This window comes from Podarcis filfolensis, assembly GCF_964270895.1.
Source record: "Podarcis filfolensis genome assembly, chromosome: 9".
Taxonomy (NCBI): Eukaryota; Metazoa; Chordata; class Lepidosauria; order Squamata; family Lacertidae; genus Podarcis; species Podarcis filfolensis.
In genome coordinates, this window is record NC_139610.1 from 18181545 (window position 1) to 18193233 (window position 11689).

General features: G+C 44.6%; 1 protein-coding gene across 9 annotated transcripts in view; it reads right to left on the bottom strand.

Moving 5' to 3' along the window:
- PDS5A (PDS5 cohesin associated factor A) overlaps positions 1-1450 on the bottom strand; it is a 51985-nt gene extending 50535 nt beyond the window's left edge. For 3 of the 9 annotated variants that reach the window (XM_083630086.1, XM_083630083.1, XM_083630080.1), the window contains exon 1: positions 1283-1450. In XM_083630086.1, the coding sequence (XP_083486212.1) occupies positions 1283-1297 (15 nt within the window). In that variant the 5' untranslated portion in view covers positions 1298-1450. The other 6 variants (XM_083630087.1, XM_083630084.1, XM_083630081.1 and 3 more) reach the window with 3 other exon arrangements.
- Between the last annotated feature and the right edge of the window lie 10239 nt (positions 1451-11689).

An 11689-nucleotide genomic window follows, 5' to 3' on the forward strand; every position in this document is an offset into this window, starting at 1 on the left:
AGAGGCGACTTTCCGAACCCTTTTTCCCCTTCCCTCCCCCATTTCTAAACCTCGATTCAAAAGAAGGCCCCTGTGTTTCGCAGCGGCGAGGCCCAGGGCTTAAAGTCCGCCCGACCCGGGTCCCCACGCCAGGTCCAGCCCGGCGCTCTCCCTCCCGACACCTTTCCCTTCCCCGTTCATTGGGCGGCTGCTCCGAAGACCAACACGATTACTTTGGCTGCCTCGCGGTTCACAATGAAATGTTAACATTTTTTAAAAAAAATAAAAATAAAAGATGGAAAGATCGCCTCCCGCGCCCGGGCGAGAAACGGGTCTGCGGAGAGGAGAGAGAAACAGAGCCGATCCCGAGACAGGCACTTCTTCCACCGAAGCCAGGAGGCGAGGCCTAAACTGTTAGGCCTCAAAACTATCAGGAGACGGGGAAGCCGACCGGAGGAGGGGAGGAGGAGGAAAGCGAGTCAGGCGAAGGGGGGACCCCGAAAACAACGCAGCCCCAGCCGGCCACCCCATATCCCCCCCGCCCAGCCAAATCTTAAAACTCTTTCCCTCCCTGGCCGGGCCGGGCCTCCCCGCCTCAGGGACGGCGCCGCTTCCCTCAGGGGAGGGCGCAGGCCACTCTCCATCCACTTCTCTCAACTTCCACCTCAGGACCCCCTCCTGCAGCCCCTCGCCTCGTGTGAACGCCCGGCTCCGGCCCACAGGGTCTTCCCGGCTGGTCGAAACGCGCCACGCCGGCGGGGAGAGCCGGGGAGGAAGGCGGTGAGCAAGCGGCAGCAGCGGCAGCAACAAGAGACCCGGACCCCAGGGGCGGCCGCCTCGCTCTCTGGCTCGCCCGCCCGCCTTTTTTTTTTACCTCATGCAGCTCCGGAAGGTGCAGCATCGAGCGGCCTCCGGGGGCGGCTGGAGCCGTGGAGGGAGGCGCGGGAAGGGGCTGCCGCTCTCGCTCCGAAGACGACGACGACGACGGCCGGCGCCCTGCCTCGGCGACTCGCTCGCCTTCCCTCCCCCCACCGCGGCGGCGGCAGCGGCGGCCTCAGTCCCGGCGGCGGCTGCTCAGGCTCTCAGGGAAGGAGGGCTCGGGCAGAGCGTGCGCCTCGCTCGGCCGCCTCGCCCGCGGGGAAGCAGCGCCGCTCCCTGGCCGGCCGGAGGAAGAGCAGCCCAGGAGGAGGAGGTGGAGGAGGAGGCGAGTCGGCCGCCGCCGCCGTCCCCACTATGCCGGCTTCTCCGAAAGCCGCCTCCCTCGCGTTTCCGCGGAGCCTGAGGGGGCTCTGCCTGTACCTACCCGCCGAAGTCCCATCCCGACGACCGGTTTGCCCTCACGGGTCTCGGCGGCTGCTCCCGGGTCGTGCGCGCGCGCGCTGGCGCCGAGGGCTGAGGCAACTCGTTTGGCGCCAAAACCAGGAGCTGCCGTGAGGCGGCCCGCAGTCCTGTCGGAATAGCTGGAGGGGCCAAGTGCGCCTCTCTTTTTAGATATATATAAATTTATTTATTTGGTTTTCAGATTAACGTCTTACAATCATATATCCAACATACATACAAGATTCCAAATAATCTCCTCCTCCCCTTTGTGGGTCCTCTTGTTAGTCATTTCCTCTCACATCTTTTATGATGATCCAAATCTTTGACATTTCCCCTTATGTCCAACATTCACCATTAAACTACAAGTATTCCAATCCAACTAACGGTTTTACCTGTTTACAATGGTTTTTTAGATGAATTATAAACTTTCCCCATTCCTTATTAACATTTTGTTTCTTGTAAAAGTTGTTGCTTTTTCAATTCTCTTTTTTCCCTTTTGATATGCATTTTGTTGGATGAAAAAGCCCCTCATCACTCCTTACTTGCATCCCATACCACTTTCAAGTTTGTCTCCTGATTCAAATTAATTTCAAAATAATCTCTTAATTTCCCCCCTCCTTTTAAAAATTTTGGTCTTCCTGGTTTTTGATTCTTCCGGTCATTTTTGCCATTTCGGCATCATCCATCAACTTGATTTGCCATTTTTCTCTGGTCAGGTCTTTATCTTCTTTCCATCTCTGGGCCAATAACATCTGTGGTTGCATACATGAATAGTCTTTTCTGTTCGCTTGTGATTTCAGCACCTTGGATTCCTAAAATAAAGGCTTCAGGTTTTAGAAAAAGTTATTTTCAAGTGCACCTTCTTTTTACCCCCAAAGTGCACTTTAAACAAGGTTGTGAAAGCATCGCTGACACGCTATGTTTCCGAGTGTCGCTGCTATATATGCTCTCCCTTAGTTGGGGTCAGCTGAGCAGGATCCGGCCGTTTTCTCTCCTGAAAGCGGCTTTCTTGTGTTTTGTTTTGTTTTTAAGGCTGCTGCAATATGATATGTGCAGAGTGTGTGTGTCCCTGTGGAGCTCAGTGGGATTTATTCCGGAGTAAACCGCTGAATCGTGTTCAAGATGGAGGGCCATCCAATTGCCTCTGCAAATGCGACATTATTGCTTGTGTCCAATGCTAGGGCTAGTCTAGAGTAGACCCGTTGAAATGGAGAGGCATCATGGGCCCATCCATTTGAATGCAGCTATTCTGAGTATAAAGTACTGTAGCTGAATATACCCCTATAGGTGTATGCACCATATACCTCTATATACACACAGTTGAATACACTGAGGGAGATGGAGGCATAATAAAATGAACTCAGTATTCAGGCAAGAATGTTACTTGCCCCAAAATGGAAAGAAGCAGAAGTCCAGCAAAGGAAGTATGGATACAAAAACTTGTGGAATATGCAGAAATAGCGAAAATTACTGGAAGAATAAGAAATCAAGATAACTTTTTTAATATAAAAGAATGGAAATGGTTTATTGAATATTTACAGATAAATTGTAAACAGGTAAAAACATTGGCAGGATTATTGTAATAACCTGCGTTTTCATAAGAGTATATTTAAAGAAGACGAGTAAATGAGCAAATTAAGTTAATTTGGATATGCAGAAGATATTAAAAATAAATTTAAGGAACCGCAGAAAGAGGGGGAAGGAAGTCAAGTTTTGAAATGTCAAAATGATTGTAAAATTAGTGAAATGTATCAAATTAGTGAAATGTATAAACTTGAAAAGTATAATTAAAAAAAGAAAGACGTGCAGGGGGAAATGAACCCAGTATTCAAAACCTATAGATGTGCATCATTTTGAAGCTCGCATTATAATTTATGCACACAAAAAGAAGAGGATATAAAGATTTGAAGCACCAAAGATCAAAGCCAAACGCACTAGCAAAATTGAATTCCGAAGGTTAGGATTTCAAATGGTTTCTTGAAGATCCATAAAGTCAATTCCTTCCCGGAGTTTCAGTGAGTTGTCTACATGATTGCCTTCACTCTGATCCTTTGAAGGTGAAATTGTGGCACCGCATCTGGGCTGCTCTAAATTGTGGTTTTCAATCCGGATACAAACTGAGTGGGGAATTAGGTTGTATGGAACACTTACTAATGGAGAGTTTATTTAGGATCTGTGTGTAATTTTCCTTTTAGATTTAAGATTGTGACTGATTTGGGGCATCTTGGAATCCACAGTGTTTTTATAGGGAGGAGCTGGCTTGTTCAGATGGACGCTGACAATGTAATGATGATAATGTGTATTATGTGAGTGTGTTATGTTCGTGTCTCCCTTTTTGATCAGAAATTGTCCATACTAACTTTGTTTTGTAAAAATTCTTATTTTCAGTTGTTCACATACTTTTAAATTATATTCCTGTGATATGGGGTCCAACAGATGGACAGCAAAAGTGGATCCCATATGTAAGCCCTCATGTTTGCAAATAAACATACTTCCAGCTTGGAAGGACAAACACCCACCATTCATTAGTCAGTGGTCTGAAGATTTAACACATCTAAACTACTGACAACAGGTAACATAACAATAATACAAACACAAGGACCATCAGATGCAAACTCTGTTCTCATCTTCATTTTGGCAACATTAAATCTAAAAGATTCACCCAGAACATCAAGAACTCATTTACCCACTCATCTTCCAAACTGCAATGCTTGTCTCCTTTTTTTTTTATGTAAGCTTAGGTTTGTGTGTTTAAAAAAACACTACCACCAGGGCTCATATTGGCTTTCATTTTAATAACTACTCCTTAAAACATTTCCCCTTCATGCTATCTTATGAAATCTATGGAGATAACCACATTGGGAGGGAGAAATGTAACTTCCTCCATTTGTTTTGTAGCACAATTTTGTGTCATTCCACATGTAACTGACCAGCCTGCAGTTTATCTCTTATTCAGGTTCTAATTTTAAAATATGGTTTTCACACGTGTTGTTTTTGTCTTGCAGTAAATTCTATTGAATGTTCATAGCACACACACCTTATGGAAAATAAATCCAATCTGTCTATTACTTGTTTTCTGTTTGCCAAGAGCAGCTTTGGAAATGACAATCTCTTGATAGGAAGAGAAATAGCTGCAACTGCAACTGTGGGATGTGTGTTTGTGAAGTTCCTTCTTCCTTCTTAATCTGATTAAAAATCTAATTGGCAAGACAAAGAGAAGATTGATTATGTGAATATGTTTGATTAAAAAATGTTTTTGGTGTGGATTAGTACACTATTTGTCCATTAATGATTTATAAGCTGGTGATGAGGGGAACAAGAATGGATTAATACTGCTGTTGAATATTTTTTTTTTTTGTATTTAATGAGTGAAAGAGTTTATTAGTTCAGCTGAATATTAATTCATTTTATGCATTAAATGATTGTAGCCTTTTATAATTAAATTGTACAAGAATGCCACTTATTCCATTCCTTTGCTCTATTTTGAAGCAGGACAATCAGCAGACCAGAATTAATAATCTCAATGTCTACAAATAAATTAGGATTTTGAAAGGAAACTCTGTTGTGGGTTATTTAATCCTTATTTATTCAATCAATTTATAAATGCTTAATATAAAAAAAAACCTAAGTGGTTTACAAAGCAAACAGCATAAAGTCACACAGCTAAAATACATACTGGCCTAGTTTACATTGCACACTAAACCAAACTATAGTTAAGTGTGAATGAGGAAGCAAACAGGTGCTCAGGAAACAAAACTTGGCTGCTTTGTTCCTTTCCTGTTTTTGCTGCTGTGTTGTTACCCAAAGCTAAGCCATGGTTTGGCTTAGTGGGATGTCCAAACCAAAGCTTGTTTCCTCCAAACAAACCTTAAGTAGTAAGCCAAGGACAAACCATGGCTAGTTTGTGATTTGTTTGGAGCAAGACAAACCATGAGCCCAGATTTGGTTGCGCCCAGATTTTCTTCTAGTTGTGTGGGTGGGGGAGGGGGAGGGGCCACAAGTGGAGTAGGTATAAATGTATTTGGACACAACAAGTATACCTGGTGTTATGTTCCAGTTCATATGTTGTGAACTTAAAAGTTGACAGACAACCTTTATTACTGTGTAATGTTCTTTACAATGTTCTTGACATATTTCAGCTTTCTGGATTTATTTTTAATCTGGCCTTCAGATATGAAAGCAGAGTCATCCATGTGACGAAATGAAAAGTATGCCATTTGCAATAAACTTTGCATTTAATTTTAATGATTCTAAGAATGTCAGGTAAAATGGTCAGGCCTAAATGTCATTTAAACCCAACAATTTCTGTGGGGAGCAATCCTAAAAAAAACTCAACAACTTTGGGGCAAAATTCTAAAAAAAAGCTCAACAATGTTCACTTCATCAAATCTGCCCCTCTTTGAAAAAAGTTTGGACATCACTGAAGTAAATGGTTGTTTCCCCAGTGCTTAAGAGGTAAGACACTTGTATATGAATACATCGTATTTACATATAAAACTGCTGGTTGTGCTATTGGGTGCACTCTAGAGTTGCTTTTTCTTTTCTCTTTATGGCTTTTATTGTTATAGGATTGAAGGATCATCCGAATTATCCTCAGGACGCCCTCCAGTCCTGTGATCTTGTAGCTATGAGATTGGATTCTGCTGAAGACTGCTAAAAGAAGTCAAACCAGTTGTTATGTAAATGTCCCTGCCTAGTCTCTTAAGTATCTCTTTGCATATCTAAAGAGTACAGGTAACTGGTTTTCCCAAAAGCCAGGACAGAAGAGGGAGGGCATCCTCACTCACTTGGATGGAGTTAAAACAAAAACAATTTTTTTCCTTCCAGTAGCACCTTAAAGACCAACTAAGTTAGTTCTTGGTATGAGCTTTCGTGTGCATGCACACTTCTTCAGATACACAGTTGGATGGAGTTGGTTGACTCCAGTTTGCCAGGCGGAGCAATACCCCAATCCCTGACCCCACAGAGCCTTTTTTTTGGGGGGGTGCAGGAGGAGGAGAAGTCATTGCACAAGCAGAAGTCATTGTGCAGAGGCAGTAATGCTTCTGAACAGTTGGAAACCGCAGGAGGCGAGAGTGTTACGAAAAAGGAGCAATGCTGCTGAGTGCTCCAGATGGCTGGAAAGCCAAACAGGATGTTGATGTTTTGAGACTGTACCGTGGGAACAAAGGACAGTCTATTATGTGCACTGAGCACCGGATGTTAGCTCAGAGTGTCACATGACCCTGTACTGGAAGTACATGGGTGGAGTTATTCTCTCTCTGCAGCTGGGTATCAGAGGGTACAGACATGTTTTCTCTGCACTGAGGAAAGACAGAAATAAAGGCATGTAAATACATTTCTGTCTGTCTCTTTCCCCTCCCTGGGGATGGCAGGGAGTGAGGGAGGAGGAGAGTGGCTGTGTTCTTCTCACGTTTGAAGAAGGATCGGCCGATAAAGACCTCGCCTTGTCTTGCCGGGAGTCGCTGACGGGGGAGGCCAACAAGAAATCAAGCCGGGCACCTGGATAGAGTGCCAAATTCCTCTGACTGACAAGGCTTGATTCAACATATGGTAGCATAAGCTGCTGGTTATCTGATCCATGGGAATCAGCATGAGGGGTGAGAGGTTGATGGATCGTGTGCCATCCTCTGCACCAAGGAAAGAAGATAACGTCTGCAATTGCAGCCAGAAGCTGAACAGACGGCTGGCCCCAAGAGGGGGTGTTTTCCAAGCAACGGAGCCCAAAAAGGTATGCTGAATATCGGGCTAAAAGTGTGAATGCAGATTGATTTATTCTCTGGTTCACGAGAGCTGCGTTTGGAAAAACAGCTCTGAAAGAAAGGCTTGCATACCAGAAATTCTTGCGGCGAGATAAGGATGAAAAGTATGCACAGTTGCTAAGCAACGACTGTCAGGGCAGTGGAAAACTACTGACACCTGGGCTGACAGTCAGAGCCGGGAAAGCGAAAGTTGTTTTGACTGTGAGACTGTGGAGATTGCCTGCCTGCCTGGGAGAGAGGCAGAAAAACAGCTCAAAAGAGCTTTTGGATTTTTACTAGCTCGAGAGTGGAGAGCTGAGACTTGAGTTCAGCATGGATGCCAAGAAGGGGGGAGTGCCCCTGAGTGCCGTGGTTCAGGATGAACACAGCTGGCATGCTGCACTGGAAGTACAGGACAGGGGGAGGGAAGAACGGAGTTCTAATTCCCCCACTGATGAGGCTACTGGAAAGGATGCTGTAGCTTTGAACGTTGTACAGTGCTACAATTGTGGACAGGCTGGGCATCTTCAGCGGAGCTGCAAGAAGCCACGCCAGCCGAAAGGAGCGAAGGGCCGCTCAGCAAAGCCTGAGGCGTCAGGCAAAGGTCATACCAAGCCTATGGTGGAACCTGCAAGGGCTTTGATGGCGAAAGGAACCACGCCAGATGTTGGGAACGCGTTTATTATCGACACTGCAGCGACGGTTCATATGTCCCCCCACACAGGACTCTTTTCGACGTTTAAGAAGCAAAGCTTCGCTGTGGAACAAGCCAACGGTCAGAAGCTAGAGGCGACCGGGGTTGGATCTGTGTATCTTAAGAGTCTGAACTTGACAATACACAATGTTTACTTGGTTCCTGAACTGAAGTTCAATCTGCTGAGTGTTTCGCAGATTGCAAAGAAAGGACTGAGATTGTCCTATGATGATAAGAGCTGCAAGATCTTCAAAGATGGAGAGTTATATCTTTCTGCCAGACAGAAAGGTGGACTGTATTTGTTGGACTTTGAGCAAAGTGATTACATGGAATGTAATTCTGAGTCTAACTTGATTTCTCTTGCAGGTGTGACCAAAACAAGCGCCAAGAAGGTGGCCAGGGTCGACAGAGCGTTTCAGCGGGTGTATGCTGATGTGATTGGTCCTCTAGAACCATCTAGAGGCAATGCAAGATATTATCTTGTGTGTGTGGATCATTTCTCTAACTTTGTCTGGGTTTATGTGTTAAAGAAATCACAGGAAGCCTTAGAAAGGTTTCAGGAGTTTTGTGACAAAGTTAAAGATATGCATGATGCTAACATTGATTGTCTTTTGACAGATGAGAAGCAGATTTTTCTTTTACAGGATTTCCAGAGGTTCCTGCAGAAGAAGGGGATCAGACACAAGATTGCTGTTTCAGCGGAAGCGTGGAACAGGGGTGTCTGTGTAAAAGTGAACAAAGAATTGCAAAAGGGAATGAATGCGCAATTGCTTAGTTCACATCTGCCACATGAGTTCTGGGCGGAGTCACTCATGTCGTATTGTCATGCATGGGTGAGAAAGGTTTCAAAAGAGTTGGGAAGTTCTCCTTTTGAGAAACTGTTCCAGAGAATACCTTCTGTTGCCCATTTCAAGGTTTTTGGGTCTCATGTGAGGACAGAAGCTCCAGGTGGAGTAAAGAATGCCAGAGGCATTTTTGTGGGGTATGAAAAGGGTCTCTACAGAGTAATTTTGTCTGAATCTGGTCAGGTGATTCTCACAAAATTTCTAGAGAGTGCTCCTGAACAGGAGAGAGTGATAGTACACACATTTCCCACTGAGGACGATTCAGATGATGATGATTTTACTGATTACAGTGGTACTGAGAGTGATGACACTGATAGCTCGGAGAGCTCAGTTGTCACAGTCATTGAGAGGAAGTCTCACACAATGGATAGGCCTTCACAACTGAAGGATGAACCACTGTTTACCATTGGAACTGGTTCTCCAAAGAGTCCTGAGACTGGACCAGTGAGCAGAGAGGATCAGCACCTCATACGTAGGTCTGAGAGAGTTACAAAGGGTCAACCACCTAAGAGGTACTCAAAAGAGTTTGCTAATTTAGCTGTTGCATGTGTTGCTGTTGTAAACAACCGAGGACAGGTTGGAGCTGTGTCTAAGTCAGAGACAAAGACACAACAGAGAGTTGCTAGCCAAGGGAGTGCAGATGCACTCGTTCCTTGGAAACCAGACAACCAGAGAGGTACACTGGGGAAACCAGTGGCGGGGAGTTCCAAGGGTGGAACTGAAACAACAGGGGAGTGTTATGTGTATAACAACTGTTTGTTTTCTTCTCTGGCTCACGCTATGCATGCCGCAACACGCATTGATTCTTTTGGGGGAGGTTGTTACGAAAAAGGAGCAATGCTGCTGAGTGCTCCAGATGGCTGGAAAGCCAAACAGGATGTTGATGTTTTGAGACTGTACCGTGGGAACAAAGGACAGTCTATTATGTGCACTGAGCACCGGATGTTAGCTCAGAGTGTCACATGACCCTGTACTGGAAGTACATGGGTGGAGTTATTCTCTCTCTGCAGCTGGGTATCAGAGGGTACAGACATGTTTTCTCTGCACTGAGGAAAGACAGAAATAAAGGCATGTAAATACATTTCTGTCTGTCTCTTTCCCCTCCCTGGGGATGGCAGGGAGTGAGGGAGGAGGAGAGTGGCTGTGTTCTTCTCACGTTTGAAGAAGGATCGGCCGATAAAGACCTCGCCTTGTCTTGCCGGGAGTCGCTGACGGGGGAGGCCAACAAGAAATCAAGCCGGGCACCTGGATAGAGTGCCAAATTCCTCTGACTGACAAGGCTTGATTCAACAGAGAGTGCTATTGTGCTCAAATCCTGGTTTCCCACAGGCCACTGTGAGAATAGGATGCTGGACTAGGAAGTGGAAGGGGCAAGATGAATATAAAATGGAAGAATGTTACAAAGAGGTGTAGGATATAGCTATTCACGATAAATTAACCTGTGCTATTAAGATGGGGAATATGCAGGAGAAATGATTTTGAGGAGATACGGAAGGCATTTGTAGAATTTGCACCATTAAAACGGAAAGGGGTCAAACCATCGCGCGAGGCGTTGAAATTTTGGGAGGTTGCATAGTTCCGATGGAATGGTCTCGGGGGTGGGGCCCACATTTTTTTAAAATCTATTTATTATTATTACTTTGTTGAAATTTTAAAAAACCCTCAAAAATAAATAAATAAATTCAATAATAATAATAATCAGGAAGAACTGTCCGACAGCAAGAGCGGTTTGACCATGGTACAGACTCCCACAAGAGAGGCGGCAGCCTCTCCTTCCTTGGTGGGTTTTCAAACCGAGGCTGGACCACATATAAACGCCAACTCCTCAAAAGATTCCATCGATGGTGTCTCCAAAATTTTTTACACATCGCTTGGGAAGACTGGCGAACTAATGCCGGTGTACTGAAAGAAACAAAGATCATCAGTGTCGAAGCAATGATTCTTCAACATCCACTTTGTTGGACTGGTCATGTGCGGATGCCTGATTATGGTCTTCCAAAGCAACTACAGTGGTATCTCGGGTTAGGAACTTAATTCATTCCGGAGGTCCGTTCTTAACCTGAAACTGTTCTTAACCTGAAGCACCACTTTAGCTAATGGGGCCTCCTGCTGCTGCCGCGCCACCGGAACACGATTTCTGTTCTCATCCTGAAGCAAAGTTCTTAACCCGAGGTACTATTTCTGGGTTAGCGGAGTCTGTAACCTGAAGCGTATGTAACCCAAGGTACCACTGTACAGTCATACCTTGGGTTGAATGTGCTTCAGATTGAGTGCTTTCGGCTTGCGCTCCGCGGCAACCCGGAAGTAACGGAACGCTCAAAATGACATCACGTGCATGCGCGGAAGTGGCAAAACGTGACACACGCAGAAGCGCCGTCGCGTCTTACGTTCCATTCAGGATGCGAACGGGGCTCCAGAACGGATCCCGTTCGCATCCCGAGGTACCACTGCACTCTATTCCGAACTTAGAAATTGAAAGTGTAATGCTGGTGGTCAACAAAAGAGGTTTAAAGACTCTCTCAAGGCAAATCTAAAAAACTGTAGCATAAACACCAACAACTGGGAAACACTGGCCTGTGAGCGCTCCAGTTGGAGAACAGCCTTTACTAAAGGTGTCATGGGCTTTGCAGACGCTCGAACTCAGAACGAAAGGGAGAAGTCCGCAACCAGAAGGAGGAGGAGTATCAGGAAGAGTGGATTAAATTTAATGATTACTTAGTTAAATATGTTAAGTTAAATTAACTGAAAACAGCTTGCAGATACTTAATTGGCTTAGGATTTTATTTATGTTAAGTGATTAATTAATATGTTTAATTTCATAAAGTGAAGATTTAAGGATGTTCATGTTTAAGTTAAATTTTATAAGAACTGTGATTTAGAAAACCATTAAAAGGATATGCAATGAAATTCAACCAAGGGGAAGCGGGGAAGTCACTTAACAATGTTAATAAGTGTAATTTTCAATAAGGCTATGATTTATGTTTGTTTGTCTTGTGTGCTTGTTTGTTTATAATATTGTGAAAACCAATAAAAATTTTTGAAAAACAAACAAACAACCTTGTTCATGTAAGACAATCTTACTTAGCTTAGGAGGGATCGCCAAAGAGGGA